At 38.9% G+C, this 23,858-nt stretch overlaps 1 protein-coding gene across 1 annotated transcript in view; it reads right to left on the reverse strand.

Annotated features, from left to right (window-relative positions):
- Positions 1–23,858, reverse strand: part of LOC122814113 (extracellular calcium-sensing receptor-like) — a 103,986-nt gene that overhangs the window by 49,381 nt on the left and 30,747 nt on the right. The window contains exon 4 of the mRNA XM_044086727.1: positions 10,267–11,106. Within this exon, the coding sequence (XP_043942662.1) occupies positions 10,267–11,106 (840 nt within the window). The remainder of the gene's footprint in view (positions 1–10,266; positions 11,107–23,858) is intronic.

Here is a 23,858-nt window from a genome sequence, read left to right on the forward strand (position 1 = left end):
AAAGATTAAGGAAGAGTGTGGAAAAAGATTTGAACAGTTCATCTTTGAAACAAAGGTCATCAGGATTCACAAGCTGGACTAACTGATAAGTTAAATAATAGCTATGATATTGAAATTATATAAATGCAGAATTTGTTGTCAAGCAGCTCTTATGTAACTACTTTCTAATATCCACGAATTCCTAATGGTGATCAGCATGTAAATTTCATTTATATTGCACTTCAGTAATACAGTTTTGTCATAAGCAGATTTCTTTCCGGTCTATTCTTTAAAACTTGGAATATTTTGATCCAAATCATTGCAAATGTAAGCTATTAACTTAAATTTTTCAATTTTTTTAAACTTGTGTAGTCTTTCTTGAATGGCAAGATCCAAAGAAAATTTGCTGGTGTCCCCCCCTCCCACTTTATGATTTTAGCTGAATCATTTGATGCCCTGGGCAGTCCCAAGACTGTCCCCTTTAAACAAATAAAAATAAAAAAACGCTACTTTCCCAAGAAAAGTCTTCTCTCCAAAGTTGAGAAGTTGAGAACTCCCCCCAAAATGTTTTTTTTCCCATAGTTCTTAGCTGAGGACAAAAATGAACAAATTGACTTAACCACTATGACCATAGCAAAGGGCTTATGCAAGAAGCTTCCTGCAGTTTCTGACACATTAGGCTTCTAATACAATGATTTGAGAACAGTGATTTCTCCCATGGCTTCATAATTCTGGTACTACAGTCCCAAGTCATTGGCAGTAACTGATAATTATGCCTGCCAGTACTGTATTTGCATCCCACTGGCATCTGCTAATCATGTCACCTAACAACTTGCATCTGAGTCAGCTGCCCCCTTCACCCATCTTAGTTATGGCTCTGTGCATTTCCACACAGAAAACACAGAGAGGATGGAGTTCATCTCAATGATTTTTGTTTTGACCTTTTTGGTGTATCCTTAGGTATGTTTGGAGGGTTTGCTGAAGGTTTTGGAGTGAATGAGGGGGGATAGCCTGTGTTAGGCTGGTTGACGGGGAAGAGGGGCAAGTTTATCACTCTTCTTTTCCCCCTTCTGGTGTTGGATGTTTAATTCAAAGAGATGGAGTATGAAAGTGAGAGATGGGATGGTACTTGATAAGTAAAGTAAGCAAGCGGAGGTGAGGCCGTTGCTTCATAAGTAAATAAGCGAGTGGAGGTGAGGACTCTGCTTATTTGGTCAGAGTGAGCAATGTTACAATGCACTAGTTAATGGTTCATATGAATGTCCATGCTGTGTTCAAGTAAAGTAAGTGAATGGAGGTGAGAATGCTGCTTCATAAGTAAATAAGCGAGTGGAGGTGAAGACGCTGTTTATTTGGTTAGGGCGAGCGAGGTTGCCCTGCCCTAGTTAATCATTCATATTGATGTTCATTCTGTGATCAATAAATTAAAGATTTGTGTTTATGGAAGTTTAATAAGGGTAATCAAATGTCATTTGGTGTGGAGGGTACCAGGACAATTATTGATTGTTCACTTTTAAGCACAGCTGGAGTCCTCGTGATTTATTTTGGGATGTCAGTCAAACTGTATCAACGTCCACTATCACAGCCAGGGAGTGATTTAGTATGTGTGTGGGGATCAGCACATTTCTGTCTGAATTAGAAGGCTTCTCTCCAGTACAAATATTTTGGGTGTGTACTGTTATCTTCCAGTGGGAAAAAATGAAGTTATCACCTTACAGTTCAAACAAATATTCATATCTCTGGAACCATAAGTGTTACTACAAAAGTGTAAATGGCAAACTGTTGAGGATACATTAATCATTATTTTATTGGTAATCATTCAATTTGTTGCTTTAAACTGGATTTTATAAGCCAAAATAAAGGCAGTGAATATTAATTTTGTAATTCTGTATAAACAGATTATGATACTCAGTAACCATTCAAGCAAGACACATACTGCCAGTAGGAGTTTTTTAATACAGCTCTGAGCTTTCATATGAGGCTGTGCAGTTCTGTCTGTGTTACCTGAATGCTGAGATATTTATAGAAATACTAAAATTATTATAATATAAATAAACAGTATACAAATAATGTTCAATATCTCTTTACCTACATCAGACAGAAGTCAAATATCAATACAATTGTGTTTGCTATCATGTATGCTATAAGATGAAATCTCCTGACACCTTGTACATAGCATGGTTTTGGAAAGATTAATGCAAATATAAATGTCAGAAAAATATGTATTAATGTGTGTATGCTTAATCCTAATTAGAAACCAAATAAGTTAACACATTTTTCATTCTATTTTATATGCACTGTTTTATATATAGTTGAGTTTCATATGAGACTGAAAAGATGCTTTTTGAAACTGCAGTGTGCTTTCTGAAACTTGCAAGATGCCCTCTGACCTAGTAATTGCTAGCACAGCAATATTCATGTTTATGCCTTTTGGAAATGTACTTGAGAAGCAGGTGGTTATCTGCTAGGTCAGGAGAGAATGAATGAACAATGCTATATCCTGTAAATGTAATGATTTTAAACAGTCAGCTCTGTTCGAAGTATGAGAACATGTGCAGCTGCAGAAGTTTAGAGATAATATAGACAAAGGATTGTTAGAGAAATGAACTACTTGATTTGTGCTTGAATTAGTCATAGTACCTTGAATAGTAACATTGCATATATCTAACCGGTGGTAGCCAAGGCCACGTTGTTTTCCTTAGGAAGTTTCTCACAAAAATTGATAAATCAGCAGAATATTATGAAAGCAATTATTAGTAAATGATGATGACAAAACTTGTGATTCACTACGTCAGCTTGGTAGGCAATGTCTTATTAGAAAGTGTATAAAAATGTAAGCATTTCCTGTTTCTAGTTAGACAAACTGTATTAGCACTTTTTTGTCTCCTTGCTGCAAGATTAAAGTGCCTTAACCTGAACCTACCGTGTTTTGATAATTTTTAAAGTATATTTTTCCTTTGACAATAAACAAGCAATATTTGATGCCTAGAGATGCAGTAGGACATAACTGTGGAAAAGCCTGGAAGAGCACTCAGCTGTATTGAGTTTTAACTGGGAGATTTTTCTACTGTCCATAGAGAAAGATTTGTAATTAAAATTTACACCAGCTATGTGTTATAGTACATGCACCTGTATTTATATGTGTAAGCAGAGTCTGATAATAAAAAAGCCATTTGCTATTCTGTTTTTGTTATTATTGGCTAAAGTTTCATTTTAGGGTTCAGACAAAGCTTTTTAGTGACAGACTGATTGAAGCCAAAAGCCGTGATTGTTAAGTATGAATGATTAACTTTAACTTGGTTAAATATAAGTACTCATATTTTTAGTGTGCCTAAGCTATTGCTGTTGCTGAGCTGTATCGTTATGTATGTGGGGAGAGTACAGGGGAAGCGTAAAACAGTCAAAGAGTTCAGCATCTCATATATTCTGTGCTACATTTTCTGCTAACCATAACACTTCCATTGTGCTTGGATGATTCTTGCTGAGATATATTGTTTTTACTTTTGCTGTTGAATTTATTTTTGCTGTCATCCAGTTTACTCTACTAACCCTCCCCTCCATAGTTTCTGCATGCTGCCTATAACCTTTGAAACCCTCAGAGTATCTTTTGTAAACAATGTCTACATCATGCAAATACCAACTTAACAAATTCCAGTTCACCTTACAGCAAAATAATACTGCATTATGCTAGAAGTTAAAATAAGAAAATACAGACATTTGAGGCCTTTTTGACTATCAAACTGTAGTGTTACTGAAAGTTGGTTGCAATGTACTGACAGCACTCTCACTATCCTTGTTTTAGTGCATATCATTTTTCAAGTCCACTGAAATCTTCACAGAGATATCCATAGTTATCCACAGTACTCTCATCTCACACCAAATTGCATATAAGACTAAACCCAAGAAACTTGAGACAATTTCACTCGTAACAAAACCAGCTACCATATCTTCCTGAATTGTTGGTCACCTTCATTGAATCCTGCAGATTAGGATATTTACTTTGTTTACTTGGAAAAATATCTGTCAAACCCAAGATTTCAACTAGTCTTTCATCAAACTGGATACCTCTACAACCAAAAATAAGCATGGGCAGTGGTTCCTAGATATTGTAAATTCCCACTCACTACAACAGATTGTGTATACTTTCCCATTAGGGGTGCAAATGTCTTAACTTTACCTGCTCACAGTCATGTATCACATGATCTCTGAGTAGGTCTGACCACTTGACCTCAGTCTTCACCCACAGAACCAACGCCATCACCACCCCATTGCACCCTACTGCATTTAGGAACTATTCCATAGTCAGCCTCCTATTGATTTTGGATAATCTATATATGTTTCAGTGCGGCACCATTCTTCTGCTGATCCTCTTACCCAAGGTACTATGTTCTGTTCCCAGTTCTGCTTCCATCTAAACAGCTGTACTGCAATATCTGTTTCCATATGCCACAAATACAATTGAAAATTCAAGAATACACCATTCTGACAGTACTATCACAAAAATAAATCGTTGAACAAAAGATGAAAACCGATGGTCTTATATAAGATACCCTCTTTTCCTCTCCATTAAAGAGATTTAAAATGGGGAAGTAAAATTTTGAAGTACTATATTAAAAATGCAAAATTATCAGTGAGTTAAAAATGGTTACTTCTGTCAAAATTAACCACAAAGTTTTTTTTTTTCTATTTTTCAAAAATCTCAAAATTAATTATCAGTTCTGCATTAAACTAATATCCAGTGATGCAACTATGATGCTTAGGCCATCACCAACATCCTTGCTGACAAATTTGGCTTCAGTTTCATTCCACTGACCTAAACGTCAGTTTCCCTATTACCCACCTAACTTTTTCTTCACATTTTATCTCTTTTGATGAGAGCACTTCCATAGGCCAGGGAAATTAATCTTGATACCTCATAGTAAGGATCAAATATTATTTTGCTCAAATCCCCCCTTAACCTTTTTAACCTTAGTCTCTTCACCAGTTATGTGTCTGACACTTGGCAAAATGCCATAGTGTTTCCTCTGTGTAAGACTGGCCCCAACACAGTTCCAGGTCTATAAATCTCATGAAAGTCATTTATACCATTATGGAATGTATCATTGCAGATAGAATCAATGATAAAGAAAACCTTCAGTATCACAATCCAAACCAATTTGGCATTTGCTAAATGCAGGTCCTGCTTACTCAGTCTAATCAACTTCTTTAAAAGGGTCACAGATTCCATTTAGATTAGTCACACCATACACAAGTCCATCTAGGCCATTCTAAGGCCTTTACTACAATTCTCCATGCAGATATTATAATCATGTTTATATAACGTAACATTAACCCTTACATCTTCTGCTGGATATACAACTAGCTCAGTGACTGGACCCAAACAATAAGTGTCAGGGGTATTTCTTCCACAAAAAAGCATACTGTCAGTGACGTTTTCCAAGGCTCTGTTCTGGGTCCCCCTGCTCTTTCACATTTTCTGATGTGAAGAAAGATGTTAACTGGCTAAGTATGCTAATGGCTGCAAAGTGGGTGCAAATTGGGTGCAGTCATTCACTCTCATAAAGACATGCATATACATACTCCATCATCGGTTTGATTGGACTAACGTCTGGCATACTGGCCATGAGCTTAAGCTTAATGGAAAAAGAAAATGCATTTTGGCTTTATTCCACAACCAAGAATCCTTCACTTCATACCGCATCAAACACTCACTCTTAAAAATAACTCAAGTCATTCAGAATCTGGGTGTGTTCAACAGTAATGAACTATTTTTGAACAATTTTTGACCATATGTTTCAGTTGTAATCAAAAAATCATTCTGCCCAGAACAGTTAATTTCAAAGACATATCTTCCAAGAGTAAGGCAGTCATAATGCATGTCGATACCTCCCTCATTTAACATATCCTCGTACAAAATATAATGTTTCCTTTGACATATACCTCTGAGTATCTCATTCAACTTGAAAGGTTTTTAAGAGTTTGAAATGAGAAAAATACTGGTTTAAACTCACTAAGCTATGTTGATAAGTTAGATATCCTGTCACTATATTCTGTCCCATACAGGCTCCTTCATGGTAACCTGTGTATGGCCTTCTGAACCATGAAAGCCTCCACCTTATTTTAGCTTCTACACCTAAACAAAATCAATAGCATAACAAGCATCTGCACCAAAGACCTTAACCTTCACTGACACGTAACTAGAATATGCTGACATGATGGATTCCTAACCCAACAAATTGCCTACTTAAGGAATAAACTTCTCCTGTACTGCAAGACATCAACCTCATTCAAAACTACAATAAACAATGAAGGCATACATCTCTATTGTCTAGATTTTTGCAGAATGTTCAGATTTTGGCTTTACAGATTTGATCTGTTCCTCATAAAATGAGTAATTTTCTGGTAGATCACTTTAGAGTGACATTACTAAATAATGACAAACATTTGACTTTCAGATTTCATATCCTTCAGAAAATGAATGTCAACACAAATCATGTTATTCCAGCAACATTTTAAGTTTATATAAACAATATTTTAAATTTGTCCCTATTTTATATGTCTGTCCTCCGCAGTATTTTATGTTTTGTCCATATTTCTTGCTCCAAGATGTTGAGAGGTATAACTGGAAAGGCAATCATAAATTCATCCTTGGGGTACGTAATGTGCCATTTCTCATTTTTCTAAGCAAATGCATACAGAGTTAACCTGTGGCTATAAACAAGTATTAACATTTAAACATAGTATATAACTGCCTAGCAGGCTTATAACTAAAACCAGAAGAAAATAGCATATTGACAATACGATGCTCACCACTGCGCAAAGGGGGTATCCCTTGATGGTTATAGATGCAAAAATTAGTACTGACAAATTTTCCCTTAGAAGCAACACTCAGTAGGACCACCCCTTTTCCTCCTCTACTCAGTAACAAGTTTAAACCTAGCATTATGGATGGTCAGACTACCCTTGTTTCTCCTGCCAACCTGGTTGGTATGTGTCTTCTGAGGCAGTGTAGCAACCGTCTCATGTACACAGACAACCTTCTACTACTAAATCACACTAGTACAGAGTACAAGAGCTGTATCTACACCAAGAAGCTGAAATTCCTGATCTCTCATGCACCAAACAGTAACACTGAAGAGGTTGTCTGATCACACACCACATCTCATACACAAAGCACAGACACCACAACTCATACATAAACCTTGAACTCAACACATAGTCCATCATACATGGAAGTACTCTCTGAAAATGTACCTAAACACCAAAGACCTCCTAATCACAAGGTTTCCACACATGCCACAGCACCCACAGCACTCAAGATACATAACAACACCAGTGTCTCATCCAGTTACAACATATGCAAAGCTAATTTTCTTATTACTGGAGCTAAAATAGTGAAACACACTGATGTCCTGCTCACCTAGTTGGATAAGGAGAAAGCCACGGTCAGCTGTTTGTCCGGTACCATGATTTTTCAGATCACAAAAGTCACTCAACAACAACTACTGTTATGACTCAGTCATAGTTCATGTTGGTGTGAACGACTTGAGACATACATCATTGGACTATATAAGGAGAGACATGATTGTGCTCTGAATATGTGTCCCAGGCAGGTATGTCTCTAGCCTTGAGCAGCATTTTGCCCTCACCTAGAATAATGTCACAATATAAACAAAAAATGATTGACTTTAATAAGTGGCTTAGTTTCTGGTGCCATTCAAGGGAGATCCAGTTTCTGTCAGCCTGGGATGACATGGTTGATGGACCTCACTGCTTTGCCAGAGATGGTCTGCATCTGGCACGTCTGGACTTTCAGCTGCTGGCTAAGACTCTTGCCTCCTCCATAGTGCCTTTTTTTAGGCAAGGCTTCAAAAACAAAACCTCTGACATGAACATATCCAGCACAAACAAAATAAGGGTTATACAGCTGAATGTTAAGAGTTTAAACCAAAAGCTGCACTCACTGGAAGGATTCCTTTCCTTGGATGATGTGGATGTTTATGCAGTCACAGAAACCTGGTTCAAGGCCACAGAGAGTACCCCAGCTTTGCAAGACTACAATGCCATCCACACCTTCTGACTGTAAAATGAAAGTGTGAGAACCAAAGGTGGAGGAGCATCTATCTACATCAAAGATAAATACTTCTCCAGACTGCTTAGACAAGATAACTCTATGGAGCTATTCCAAGTTCAGATTACTGTAGGTAAGACTCCTTTCAAGTTACTTCAATTCACAGGTCCCCCCTCCATGAGCCAAGATGTTCATGCAGCTTATTCGCTTTACTTGAGTCAATCAAAATACAACCTAAAACTCTTGTCATGGAGGATTTTAACTATCCTATCATAAACTGGGAAATCTATATGAGCCCTAACTTACTTGCACAAAAGTCCCTTGACTTTGTTAACTCAAACGTCCTAGAACAAATTGTACCAAAATTCTACAAGGGGTTCAAAATCCTTGACCTGGCTCTCACCAACATAAGAGACCATTTTGCTACAGTAAGTGTAGGACCCTATGAGTAAAATCTGATCATGTCAGTCACTATTGAAGTAGTGACAACTCCAGAACGCATCAGAGGTGGTCAGATTAAAAAAACTTCACCAAAGCTGACTATACACTCCTAGGGTTGGCATAAACATTTTCCAAGCCCCAGTCCCCACAAATGCTCTTTGCAACTATACTAAAGTATACTCTGATAATAGTCTTGCCAACTATACTAAAGTATACTCTAATGCCCTGTACAAACACTTATACAAATGTACAGACTCAGCTGTGTCAGATAGGACCAGTTCAGCTTTGTAAATGGTCAGTCATGCCTGTTAAACCAAGTAGAATTCTTCAAAAACATGACCAGGGCCTAGATGAGAGAAAATCTGTGCACACAGCATATGACTTGGCAAAGGCCTTTGACTCAATCCCCCATTCAGGCATTATTGACAAACTCACCCACCTAAATGTCAACCCCTTGTTTGTTAGGTGGGTTGCAAATTGGCTCACTAACCGTACACATGCTATCAAAGTGGGTGAGTCCACCTCACCCAGTAGATCCATCACCAGTTGGTTTCCTCAAAGGTCAGCACTGGGCCCCCATTTTGTTTGGTATTTACTTCTCAGAAGTTCAGGCCAAAACAAAAGGGCTGTGGCTGACCAAGTTTGCTGATGACTGCAAACTTGGCACAAGCATTGACTCCCCAGATGATGTCAGTGTACTCCAAGAGAGGCTTACACTGACCAACAATTGGTGCAGAAGCCATAGACTTAAACTAAATACAAAAAATGCATCATTATCCCCTTCAGTAAAAGCAGTGCCCCTACTAACTATCAAATATTTTAAGTACAAATGCTGTTGTGAGGGTATTTAGGCATACAAATAGACCGTGGCCTAAACTTTGACCACCATTTGTCCACTGTAGTAGTAAAGGCATTCTGTGTTGCACATTTGATACGTAAAGGCATAGCCTCAAGAGCAGAAGAGGTTGCAAACCCCCCGTACTCATCACTTATCAGGCCCATAACATCCCCTTTGGTATATACCATACCAGGCACCTGCAGCAACTGAAGAGACTCCAGAGATTTTTAACTAGGAAGATCCAGCGTCTTCAGCACATGATTTACACTGACAGACTGAAGTCGTTGTCATTGTACTCAGTAGTATAGGCTGCTTGGGGAGACTTGTGCCTGGCTTAAAGAGCAATCTCTGACCCCAACCTGATGAAGTTGATGCACATCCATAGGTTAAATGGGACTAGAATTACCTGCTCCAGTGACCTAAATCTGGCCTGCAATTTAACTAGTACATGCTAGAGAGACAAATTCATCTCACAGAGGTTGCCACTTCTCTGAAATAGGCTACCAGTTCATGTTAGCATAACATCTCTGCGACTCTGTTCAAAAGGAGCCTAGATGAATGGATGGAAACCAGAAATTCCTGCTGGGAATAGCTCCCACATCCCTCTTGGATGGGCAGTCATTACTAATAATAATCTTGGGCACTGACTGGACTTTTTGTCTTGAAATATATTGGGTGTAATAGGCTAAGCTTGGAATGACCCTCGGGTCAATAGTCTAGTAACCTCCTATGAACCTAGGTCTGTGTATGCATGTATATCCAGATGCATATGCCTCTTTATAACATTCAAAAAGCCAGTAACACAGCAGTTGAATTCCACCATGATTCATTACATTTCTCCATATTATTTTAGACTGCAAAGGTGGTTCAGCTCAGATATAACAGCTATGCCACTACAACTTCCTTTTCAGCACTTCACTTTTCCTCATTTACTTACTTGCCATGGCTGAAGGGTTGCAACATCACCGCAGGATTCATTTTTTGATATCACATCTTTAATATCACATGATAACAGTCTGTGCAGTGCATGGGCTAGAATATACACAGCATTGTATGTTGTGATTGCTTCTTGGAAGCTATAGGACTCATATACTGAAGTCTGTAGTTTTTTTAGGCTTTCAGTACCTGTACAAAATGGTGTTTTGACTAATCCATCCAATATGGATATAGTGGTGTTTTGGTTAGTCATCCACTTACATCGGAAAATTGTTTCCCAGAAAAGAGTCAGAAAAGTATCATCACTTGTAGTAGAAGGAATAATATTGTACACATATTCTCGGAACTCAGGAATCTCTGGATTGTACATTGTAAAACCTAAAGTGCCATTTAATGTCTTCCAGTTTTCTCTAATATGAAACACTAAAGAGTTTATCCAAATAATTGGAGCAATCCAGATTTTATTGCTTATGTTTTGCATTGTGACTTCTTCCATTAGTGGTATAATGTACTGCTGTGTGGAACAGACAATTATTACTTTTGCTGATGATGCCTTGATCTTTTCAGCTATTTGCCGTAGTCTGCTCTTGGAATTGTATGCAGGTAGTATTTCTAGAAAAGCTACACAGCTGCCTCTTTTAGCAAGTTCCAGTAAAAGACTCTGACTGCCTTCTAGTCCTAGGTCATTATCAGCTGCTAGAATGCCAATCCATGTCCAGGCAAAGTGTTTCATTAGCTGAGTCATAGCAATCACCTGAACAGTGAAACTGCTTATAGTGCGAACAAAAGAAGGAAATTGTTGCTTGTCACTCAGGAAAGGTAGGGTAGAGCCGTAGCTGATCTGGGAAAAATAAAGAGATTTTAAGCTTGCGGTTTAATTTTTTTCTCTAACAAACATCATTCTTCAGCACTCTTTGCCAAAAAAGTAAATGTTGCTTATAAGGAGTAGTGCTAAACAAACATTTATGTAGCACCAACAAACAGTAGAGATAAACCAAAATATCCATTTCCACATAGACAAAGTGAGAGCCAAAATAAATGCCCTATTCTTCTGGGCAAAAAAAATCTCACCTTTTCTATCCCAACTAGATAGAGCAGCCATTAGCAAGCAAGTTCTTTCTCAACTTGAATATGGGCTTCCAATTTTTCCATTTGCCTCCAAGAAAAATATTTCCACACCCCACATAATCTCTGTCAGCATCTGCTGATTCATTACAAACTGAACTCTCTGTGAGCATCACTGTATCATTCTAGAAAAAGCCAAATGACTACCTGTAAAACAAAGATCTAGCCTACTTTTAGGATCCCACCTCTAGAAACTGCTCCAACTCCCCTTGCAGCTAGACTTCATAAAACTCCTATCACAACCTGTGATACTACTCACAAGCCACACCAACTCTCACTACCCTTAGAAGGTTAACAGTACCTCTTGAAAGTATTACAAATCTTTTAACGTAGGTAATAGTATTGTTTTTCCTTTGTTTAAGTGACTTCATGGTATAGACTTGTGTTTGTTTTACAATTGTAGTGAAATGCTAAGAAATAAAAATAAGTACATCTTTACTAATGTGAAAATGACATGCCCTGGTATTCAGAAAGAATCCTTCATGGGAGGTAAGAGCTGCAGCTATAAATGATAGCTTACAACATCCTAGAAAATGCGATACAGACACATTTTAGCAGGAATGAGAAGAAGCCTCTTTACTGGGTAATTTGCATGTCTCTGAATCACCCTTAATTATCCTGAATACAAGTCTGCACTTTCCTGCAGTAAACACCTCAGGAGGCCAATGCATCATATTCACACAGGTATCTCCCCCACATTCACTCTCACACATGCTTATGTAAACACACACAAATATATCAATATACTTCTTATCTGTCTCCATGCTGACATAATGCCCCTAATATACCTTCTTATTTTTGTTTTTGTCCCTGCTGTCAAATGAAATCTTACAGTCAGTCAGTGGTGCCAGACATTAGAGTTGTATTCTTAGTGTTTGTAAAGTGCAACATGATGCTAGACTTTGTGATATAGTAACTTTTTAAGGAAGTTGGAGTAATACTTTAAAGCTTCTCCTTGATGTCATGTAGTGTTTCTTCCTTACCATGACAATATACAGGTATGGTGACTCCCCCACAAAGGCACTCCTCTACCCCCTCTCAACTGTTGATGCTATCATTTGTATGTACCCTGTCCTTCAGGACAGTAATGCGGACATCAGAGTTTCATACTTCTCAAAGTTTAAAAAAATAATCCGTAGCACAAACCCTCCTTAGTAATTGTAGAAAGTTAAAGGTCTGGTTTGACAAACTGCTTTCTGTGCCAAAGATGCAGCTTTGAACCCCCCCCAACCCTTTTACTTTAACTTATTTTTTTGTATATACTGGTTTAAATGATATGTTAAGTGTATCCCTAGTGTATAGTGGTTGTGCAGAGGCCTAACACTCTGCTAAGGAGCTGGGTTGTGTGTCTAGAGTATGTGGTTCAAAACGCTGCCTCCTTTTGCTTTATCTTTTGTTTTTCATTGACTTAAGGTACTATGTTTTGAGTATCCTTTGTGTGTAGTAGTGCAGGAGAAGACTAACACCCTGCTAAGGAGCTGAGTAGTGTGCAAAAGGTACAGTGTTTGTAGTGTATTGTGGCTGACTGCCACATCCTTGATGTCTAGTGTTAGCACATGCCCATAGGTCCTTCATGCCCAAAAGGGTTGTTATATTCACTTTTAGGTATCACTAGTGTCTCGTGTTTATACCTGCCAATAGATCCTTCATGCAGCAAAAGTGTTGTTACATTCACTTTTAGCCATCACTGGTGTCTAGTGTTCACACCTGCCAAAAGGTCTTTCATGCAGCAAAAGTGTTGTTTCGTTCACTTTTAGGTATCACTGGTATCTAGTGCCCCCCCACCCACTCAGCAGAAGTGTAGCTAGGCTGGAGTGAAGGGGACAGCTGCCCTGAGTCTCTGAGTGCAAACTGTTAGGGGGCATGATTGGCAGAAGCTGAGACATCTTAATGTAATACCAGCACTCAAATGTTGGCATTTGTTTTTTTGGGGTATTTTTTTTTTGCATTGAAGCATGTTAGCAATTTATGTGTCATGTTCAGCAGCAAAAACTGTAGTATCAGATTACAACAAATGTAACAACCAGTTTCCTATACTTTAAATATAGACTTTTTTTTGTATTGAAGTGCTTTAATTGTTTGTGCATGGCAGGCATAAATTGCAGCAACTGCAGTATGAAGATAGCAGAGCCTTTTTTTTATTTCTCTATTCAAGTCTGAACTACTTTTTATGTTTTGTTTTAGTCCATAACTTACGATTTAGGGTGGTGCCAGATTTTGGAATGGCTTCTGATGCCACAATATCTAGCTACACCTCTGCTACCCATAAGTTTTCCATGCTACAAAAGAGTTATGTTGTTCAATCCACTTTTATGCATCCCTGGTGTCTAGTGCCCTCTCAATATTGTTAAATTTGATTGTCAGTCCAGGGGATTTTAATAGTATAATTACCTCCACACACAAAGATACAGATTCACACATTCATGCATACAGTATACTCTTCTCACCCAATCACATTTATGGACAACCTTAAACACGCGCGCGTGTGCACGCACACACACACACACACACACACACACACACACACACACACACACACACACACACACACACACACACACACACACACACACACACACACACACACACTAAGAGACCGCAAATTGTTACATTGATTAATTGTTTTTATTATAACGAGTTCTCCATTTTCTTTGTATTCTGTCTGATGAAGTGCCGAGTTATTGGCATGAAAGCACTAACCTTTTATTAAAGTTTTTCTATCTGAAGCTGTGGTGGTCCTGGATTGCTGTTTTTGTCATTGTATGCTGTTTGCCTTGCTGGGATCTTTGCTGCCTTGGTATCGTTTTATATTCTAAAATGAAAAGTACTAATGCATCACAGAACACACTGGCTATTAATGACAAACCTGCATTAGTGGAGAAAGAAACTGTGATTTCCAGTGATGGAAGAAGCAGTTGTGGTGGGGTGTATTTAAATACTGTTTTAGCTAAGCCTTTACACCTATTTTTCAAAAGTAACAGTTGTAATTCTCATACCTCTGGTTCCATTGGTAGTATACCTTCTATGAAAAGTGACGCTTTCTTCTAAAAGTATCCTTAGAGCTATGTCCTCTGATCAGTATGCTACAAGCTACCTCTGTACCTTAAAGTAATCTGCCCTCACAACAGCCTTGGATGCTGCAGCCTGTACCCAAGTAGCTAACTGAGGTAAAACCTGTCCTCAGTCTACTTCCACTCTGCTAGGTAGATCACCTAATTCTTGCACTGGTGTGTGTTCATGGCTTCTTAACCCAGTGACCCATAAGCAATACCAAACCTCAGAGGTGAATGCTGTTTAATTTAACTGCTGAGTAGCTGTTACTACTATATGTGCATAAGCAAAAGCCAGTGCACTAACTGCTCAAAAAAATTAGCCACATACAACCTCAGCCCAGCATCCCTAACCTGGTTTCACCGCTACCTTTCTAACCGACAATAGTAAATCAAGTGGAAAAACAAACTGTCCCCCCTCTTACCAATATCTGTTGGGGTACCCTAACGGTTCATCCTTGGACCCCTACTGTTTACCATATTTACCAATAACCTCACTGGCTCTACTCAACTTGCCTCCATTATTCAGTACACTGATGACACCACCCTTATCTGTTCTGCCACCACTCCCCATGAACTAGAAGAAAAAAACTCAGAAATCTCTCCAAGACATTGAAAACTGTCTTTCCAACTACCACCTTACACTCAAACCAAACAAAATTAAATTGATGTTTTTTGGTAATAACAAAACCAAATATAACCCACCTCTAATTGCCATCTATTCCTCTAATGGCACAAAAATCAATCCAATCAGCCACATTAAACTCTCATGGGTAACAACAGATGATTTTTAAAATTTGATAAACATATACTCCTTACAATCAAGAAAGTTTGCTCAAAACTCGGCTCACTCTACAGGGCAAACCATTCCTAACTAACAATGCCAGCTTAGCCACAGCCAGATCCTACTTACTATCTACCCTACTCTACTGTTCCCAAGTCCTTACCAATCTGCGCAGAACTGACTTAAGCAATCTACAAGCCTGTAACAACAAAATAGCTAAGTTTACCACTAACCTACCCCACAAAACGCATCACTGTCAGGCCCTTCGGCAACTTAAATGGATTGAACTACCTAATCTATTGTCACTTAACCAGCTTACCACCACCCATTCTATCATCCACAATCTCAACAACCACCTCTTCTCTTATTGTTCTAGTCCAACATAACAACAGCTCTAGAGCCCTCAGATCATCTGACAAATTAATCATAAAATTAAACAAATTGCAGAAGTTCTATGGAGACTCCCTCTACTCCTTTAAACTAGCTAAAACATGGAACTCACTCCCCCAACAAATCCAATCCTGCTAAACCCAGATAGACACAAGTTCAAACTTCTCCTAAAAGACCACCTTACAAAACACTGGCTTTGCTCCTGTACTGACCCAGGTTAATTCCCTTCACCTACTGTTTACCGCAGAACAACACTGACACACTATCATTTCCTTTCTCTAGTGTCTTTTTCTCTTAATCTCATTCTACCAGAAAAAAAACTACTTGTTAACGCATTCTACTTTTTGCCACTTGTTTGATATTTCTTTTTAAATTTTTATTGTATGCATCTAGCTAGCATCACTGTCTAAGTTAATTTCTACAACATCTGTATTTCTTAGCTTCAGTTATTAACTTTTACATATATGTATGTACTTCATATTTGTTCTGTTTAACTACTAGTTTTGGAGCTTATCTCCCTGAGTCTCCACTGAAAATGGGCTACCTAGCCCAGTTGGACACCACCCCATTAACAGATATAAATAAATAAATAAAAAATACTAGTTAATGTTCATCTCACTGTAGTCATCACCCTAACAGAAGATGTAGCTCCTCCACTAAAAATTTACCACATTCTAGTCAAAGCTGTCTCTGACCTCCCTTTCTATACCACAACGTACTTTAATTAACTTTGCCATATATTGTCTAAAATTCTATCCATGTATTAACTTTGCCATCTATTGCCTAAAATTCTATCTACCTTTTTCCTGCATGGACACTACCACATGTTATACTATCTACTGTTTGTCTTTTCCTCTATCTTCATGATCTCTTACCATCCTTATTTTTTCCTCCACACCCCCACAGATTCTCTTAACCTGTCCTCTGTAATCTGAGACCTACTATTTTGAGACTAAGTAAAAATAAATCTTGTCTAATAGGAACAGCTATAACCTTATTTTATTCTCTTTTTTTCATATTATATTTTTTCTCTTTATCCCATTCTTGCACTTTCACCATATCACCTTGCATTTTTCTCTTTTTCCCTTGTTACACTTTCACCATATTTTCTTGTGCTCCAGCAGTCATCATTACTCAAATCCCGTTGACCTTTTCTCATCTGCCTGATTGTTTCTGAAGCCTATAGTTATTTGTTTGCTGTGTAGACCCTACTCCATAACCTACCTTATCCCCAGTTCCAATTTACCTAACTACATCTGCATTTATACTCTATTTAACCCCACTCTGTGTGACATATCCTCCAAACTCCTCCATCCCTTAATTAACCAGTAAGCAGAACTACCAGTCTTACCCCGCCACTCTATTCCAACATACTCACTGTCTGTTTTAATACTACTCTCCATCTCATCACATAGCGACTATGCTATTTTCTTTCTTTCTCAGCCTAAATCTCCTTCTTCTAACTCACCTCTCATCTCTACACTCTCCAGTTACAAAAATATGTGAAACAACTGTGACCTCCACCATTACTAATCTAAACTGTGCTAATGCCTATCATGACAACTCCCCCAGCCTATTTGATATTAGCCCTTTTCTTTACTCTAAACTGAACATTCTGTACATAGGCTTTCCAACCATATAATAAAACTCCAATTTCTCCAAACAAATAACTTTTATCATATGCTATGTTCTTATTTCCAAAACCTCCAAGGTATGGTGATATCCACCCTAATCCAGGTCCAACCTTACCCTCAGCCTTGTTACCCCTCAAAATCTCTAAACATTGTAACAACATAAAAGACACTGAGTTCTTTTCTTCCTGAATATAATTTTAGCTAAATATATGGACTACAAAAAAAAGGTGGTGGTATAACCTTTCTCTACCCTAATGCCTATAGTATTACCCCATACTCCAATGTCCTACATACATTTTCTAACACATAAATTCTTATCAACTTCGTGAATAAAAAATAAAATCTATGCATCATTGTAATTTACATCCCCCTGGTAACAAAATTCCCACACTTGAATACATTTTATCTTAGCTAGCTTATACATTCACTAATGAAACTATAATACTAGGTGACATAAATGTAAAGTTGCAGAACTTAATGTCAGACTTCCCTTCTCATTGTATTATTTGGTTTCATTCAACTCATTTGAGCTCCAAAAAGATATAATAAATCAACACATCAAGGATCTATTCTGGATTGCTTTCCATTATCTGACTCAACCAAGTTTACAGAAGCAGAAATATTACTAGATACCCTAAGTGGCCACTTGCAAGCATATGCTTGCAGAACTACACCGCATATAACTAGAGAACATATCTATAAAACAGTCCATAATCTCTCTTACTTTAACCAACAGGTAATCATTAATACCTTACAAGCCAACAACTGGTCCTTACTACATCCCCTTCCTTTAGATGATGCAGTAGCCCACTTCAATGGTAGATTCTTAACCCTTAATAAGCTACCACCCATCTGCACTAAAAGAACAAAAATTACTCACCACTGACAACTCATGACTGACTGAGATAAAGCATAAAGAGAACGGTAAAAGCATAAAACCAACAATAAGCTACAACTTATAGACACCTATAACATCAAGTTAAAACAAATATTGAATGACAAAAATAAATTCTGTGCACTCTTTCAAATCAATCACAAAAATAATCCCAAAAAGTTCTGGTCATCCATCAACTCTCTTCTTAAGCCTGAATCCCCAAAACACCCCATTTCCTCCCAAGTAGTGACTCCCCACCAGATAGCTAGCATGTTCAATACACACACCAGTCCCTAATATCATTATTTAAAAGAAAACTCTTATTTAAGCTAAAACCCTGTTCTACATCTGTAGATGAACGTCCTACTGAATACATTAGGCTTACAGCAGAGGCCATAGACTATCCTATCAGTATTTTTATAAACAGATCCATTCAAGAATCCTGTGTTCCATTCATATGGAAACATTGCATGTTATCCCACTACATAAAGGAGTTTACTGTTTTGACATAATCACCTTTTGTCCCATAGCCATTCTGTCCCCTCTATCTAAACTTCTTGAAAATGTGTACATAAATAACTCCTTAACCATCTCCTTCAAAATAAACTAACCTCCACACAACATGGCTTCTGACCTGCACATAGTACAACCACTTCCTTATTATCCTTCACGGATGCTGTCAACAAAGCCAGGGATTCTGACAAACTGGTCTCTTCACTTTACCTTCGTATATCTAACATCTTTAACACTGTTTCCCATCCCAAACTCTTGTATCAATTATCCATCCTTGGCCTCTCATCCCTCACAATTGCATGACTCGCATGTTACCTAGCTAATAGGTAACAGATGGAAAGGCTTACTCTCAGTGTATTTTACCAATAATAATGTCATTCCCCAGGGCTCTATCCTTGGTACCCTCTCTTACTTTCATCAATAATTTTCACACCTCTTCAAGTCAAGGTTCATTAATTCAGTATGCAGATGATTCCACTATCATCTGTCCTTCAAACTCTCTCCCTCATTTTCAAGCTATAACACAGAAAGCTTCCACTTCTATTGAAACTTGTCTCTCAGATGCCCATATTTCACTTAACCATGAGAAAACCAAGCTCTTGCTCTTTACTTTCAAAACTCTTAACTCTAGGAAAAATTGTGTTAAAATCTACTCCCTGCATAGTACAGAAATAGTTCTCTAGACAAAATGTCTTGGTATGATAATATATGATAACCTCAAATCTGATCTCCATATACAGAACAATGTCAAAAACAACAAAAAAAAGAAAACACCAGAAACTTGGAATCTTCTGTATACATAAAGGATTTTCATCTCCTCCACCAGAACTACACTGGCCACTACATACCTTATACCGTCACTCCTATATGGTGCCACAAGGCTTACTAACCTCCATTCCACACTAAAAAGTTAATTAGAAACCACCTACAACAAATTAATTAAGTTTGCAACTAAATATAAATATAATTCTCACCGCTGTACTGCTCTCTGTTCTCACAAATGGCTTGAGCTTCTACACAATCTTATTATCTACAACTTATTACAACCCATAATCTGATACACAAACTAACAACCTCTCCAGCCCTTAACACTTTTATGCATAACTATCTACATAACAGATCACTATAATCAGAAGATAACAAACTGCTCATGACCTACAAACCTAACAAATCTCATGGTAAAAGCCTCTACTAATATTCTGTATCAAAAAGCTGGATCACCCTACCTCTTGATATTAGGCCTATCCCTAACCTATCTTCCTTTAAAGACATAGCAAAGGAACATTTATTCAAAACTTAAATCTGCTCTTGTACTAATCCAGGATGAACATTACCTCAAAAATCTCCAACTCTCTACCTTTCTCTCTCTCTCTTTTTCCTACCCTTATACCACTAGCTTCTACTATAATCAGTACTTTATCCCATTGATATTCTATTCTGCAAAATATTTATTACCTGCATTTCCTTCCCTCCTTCACTTCCATGCACATTTTCCTTTATATCTCTAGTGCTTACACTATATCATAGTCCCTCTACCTTTCTCACACTTTACTATCCCCCTTTATCACTTCTTTCCTCTAGTCTTATTAACTTATCTCTTCTCTCGTTATACTTGTCATATGCCTTTTTTATCAATCATGATTCTCTTTCTTCCTACCCCCATGAATACAACATTTCAGTTATATCCCATATGGCTCACTGTAACTACTTTTCTGCAGTCTGCCTTTTAAATGAGGTTTGGGACAAACCAATTTGTCCAGGTCTCTCTTTGGGGATTAGAATATGTGAAATGGGGAGGGGATGAGTGTATAAAGGGGACAAATGTTAAGTATAATTTGAAGTTGTTAGGTTTGTTTGGCTTTGGATTGTGAGGGGTTGATTGGTATGGGGATTTAAGGAACGTGAGGTAGAGCTAAGGAGGGGACTTAGCTGTTATATTCATGTTGTATGGGAAGTAATGTCACATTTTGGTGTGAGTTTGTGAAGTTAACTTACATCCAGGACAACCTGTAGGTACTCCTGTGGTCAGGTAGGCCTTGGGTAGTATGTCTGTTGTGTAGTAAGGATAGTATTGTGGTGCAGTCTCAGGGTGGAATAAGCGGCAGCTTGGTGAGGTGTGTGTGTTTGATTATTTTTTTTCTTTTTGTCATTTTGTGGATGGTCTGGGTAGCATGCAAGATCATGTGATTGGAAGGGAAATTGTGCATGGAGGTCTTGTGGTTGGGGCTTGTAGTTGCTTTCTGTATTTAGTCCTCAGGGGTTGTCTCCCTCTGGTGGGGCAGGGATCAATTAGGTTGGCATGATGGGGGTGTCTGGTCTCTGAGGGTGGCTGGAGTCTTTTGGGTTCTTTGTTGGTTTGCCGTAGCCATTGGATGGGTTTTGGGAAGATTGATTGTTGGTGGAATGGTGTTGATAGAACCAGCCAGTGATGGTTGCCTTGGGTTGCTCATTAGGTACGTATGGTGGCTGTTGATACAATGTTCTTACTTCAGCTCAGCGGAGTGCTGGGAAAGGTGTGGTGTGGTTTCATTTATGAGTTGAGCAGTTTGTCTCAGTTGCAAAGTGGGGGTGGAGCAATCTCCTCTTTCATGGGCTTTGACTGCTGGCCCTCACTGAGAGGGATGTACTCTTCCAAGTCCCCCTTATGTATTTGGTGGCAGTGGCTTCCTCTGATAGGGGTTGATGATGTGGGTGCTTGGAGTTTTAGCTCAGTGTTATGTTTTGCAGTAAAATGTTACAAAAACATAAAGAAATGCAGGTGTCTTTCTTTAGGCTTTCAGTTTTGGGATGAAGGGTGATTTAAGTTTGCTTGAGTGGTTTCTGCATAGCTGTTTCGTATCTGGCACACCTGAATTGTGGTAGGAAATGGTGCTTTCAAGAGGTGCCCAGCAATGACTCCATGATATAGATGACTCAAACAGCAATGAGATCTTTTTCATCAGGGGTTTGGGCCTCATTCTTGCAATGGTTGCTGGTGTGTTTTGTCTTTGCCCTCCTCAGTTAGTGGAGAGGACTAAAGGTCTGACTTGGTAATGAGCTGCTTTCCATTCCATGAGTAGAGGTTTGGCATCTTTTAACAAGATCAGAAGTTTTTTACAAAATGGCTACTTCGGGCATTTGAAAAGCTGGAGTTGGGGATGACAGTGGCAGTCCATACATGTTCTGTACAGCAGTTAGCCAATAAGGGAGGTAAAGGTAGTGAAGGGCCATAGCAGGAGTAGGCAGGGTAGGTTAGCTCCTGATGTGACATCCCTAGAGATAAGGATGTTGTTAAAAAAAAAAAAAAAAGAAATTCAGCTGCAGACAGATGGTCAGCTCTGTTATACCTTTAAACCCCTCAGGAAAATGGCTGGCTGGCTCTTAATTGCTATTCTTATACCCTAGGTGACCACAACAGAATAGTGTCAGCAGGTTGGGGTGTTTTTCCTTTTTCTTTCTTTTTTTGTTACTTTCTCTTCCAGCAGGAGATAAGGTAGGGATTGCCATAGCTAGGCATCATCAGAGCTAGCAGACCTCTGCAAAACTCATTCACTGAACAGCTGGTCCCTGGTAGTTTGGTTTTTCTGTGCACTGTAGATATTATGGTCACTTGTATAATTACTGTTGTTAATGGTGGGTTTTTCTTTTTGTCTCTTTGCAAATGGTTGGCATGCTGAGTCTCCAGCAGTGGTGGGAATCCATAGTGGTGCAGACTGAAGAACTGTTTCAAGAGGTGACCAACACAGACATCATGATACTGGAACAGGTGGAGGAATCCAGCCAAAAGAGGCAGCACTCAGCACCAAAGATTCTGTTGTTGGCTCATGGCAAGAGGTAATGGATATCAAGAGAAGTGGTTCCATTTGGTCCATCAGTGCCTGGAGGGCATCACGAACAGTGCATCAGGTAATGAACTTAACATAAGGTGTTTTGTTGGGCAGGGTAGAGTCAGAGAATGTGGGGACAATTAGGAGGACAGTGAGGCAATAGCAGAGGTGTTTTGTCATGGCTTGAATGATGCATGGGGCTGCGGATGGGGGCTGGGGAATTATGGAGCAAGTAGTAGGGAAGCAACTAGTGATGGCAGTGTAGGGTCTGTTGGTAGTTTGGCATCTGGTTCAGAAGTAGTTTCTGATTTTGGATTATGGCCAGGTGATTGGTTAACGATGCAGGTATTGGGTCACGGAATGGGGACAGTCTTTTTGACTAAACACATTCCTTCTTCAGTTAAGGAAAAGGTTTGGATAGGGGAATATGTAGATGTATTTTAATTAATTGATACAGAAGGGGTACAGTGACTGGTGGAATTGGAGTCAGCCATACCAAAGATTTGCTGGCTGCCTTAGTGGCACTAGGGAGGAAGAGGATACGTAGAATTCAGCCTAGGACATGGGATATCTGGGTATTCGGTTTTGTTTACTACATGGCAGTTATGTTGGAAAAGGATGCAATGTTGGCATTGCCACTGTTCAGTTACTTTCTCATTATTCAAGAGGCTCAGCATTTTTGGCCTGGGAATGCTTGGCTGTAGTATGGCTAGAGGTTTTGAAAGTGGAAGGTGGAGGTGCAGCACCCAGATATCTGTTGGTGTACTATGATGAGCAGTTATGGGTGGAGTGCTAGAGGCAGAAAGGTGGGAGAAGGGGGAGGCATGTGTTGGACTTTTAATGCGGGAAGTTGTTCATGGGTAGGGTACAAGTTCTTGCATGTCTGTTCAAAATGCTAGGGGAGTCATCCAGCTGTGCAGTGTGAGCAGTGGGAGTTTAATGCTATTGCTGCAAACTCTACGTCACTAAATGAGGGTTTTCTTTCCTCCCAGAGGATTCAGAGCATGAGGGTAGATGTAATTTTTGAGGATCACAGAGTGGAGTGTCCTTCAGGGAGGCTAGGGGTAGGGGGGAAGTCACATCCCCCCGTTAAGCTGGATGTTTTGCCTTGCATGCTGCAACATTTTCCAGATTTCTTTTAAGGAGAAGATACTAAAGGGATTTTCTAGGGGGGGGGTTCCATTAAATCCAGGGTGGTGGGGGATGGGAGGGTTTGTAGGAATTTGTGATCGGTACGGGGTAAGGAGGACATTTTACTGAAGTTGGTGGAGAAGGAGAGGCATGCTGGTAGGTTGTTGGGACCCTTTGACAGCCCTTCCTTTGAGACTTTTAAGCTTTCTCCATTGGATTTAGTGCCAGAGAAATTGGCTGGTGAGTTCAGTCTGATTCACCATTTGTCATATCTGAGAGTGAGCTC

The sequence above is a fragment of the Protopterus annectens genome, chromosome 10.part0 (assembly GCF_019279795.1).
Source record: "Protopterus annectens isolate FY-2018-M chromosome 10.part0, PAN1.0, whole genome shotgun sequence".
Classification (NCBI taxonomy): Eukaryota; Metazoa; Chordata; order Ceratodontiformes; family Protopteridae; genus Protopterus; species Protopterus annectens.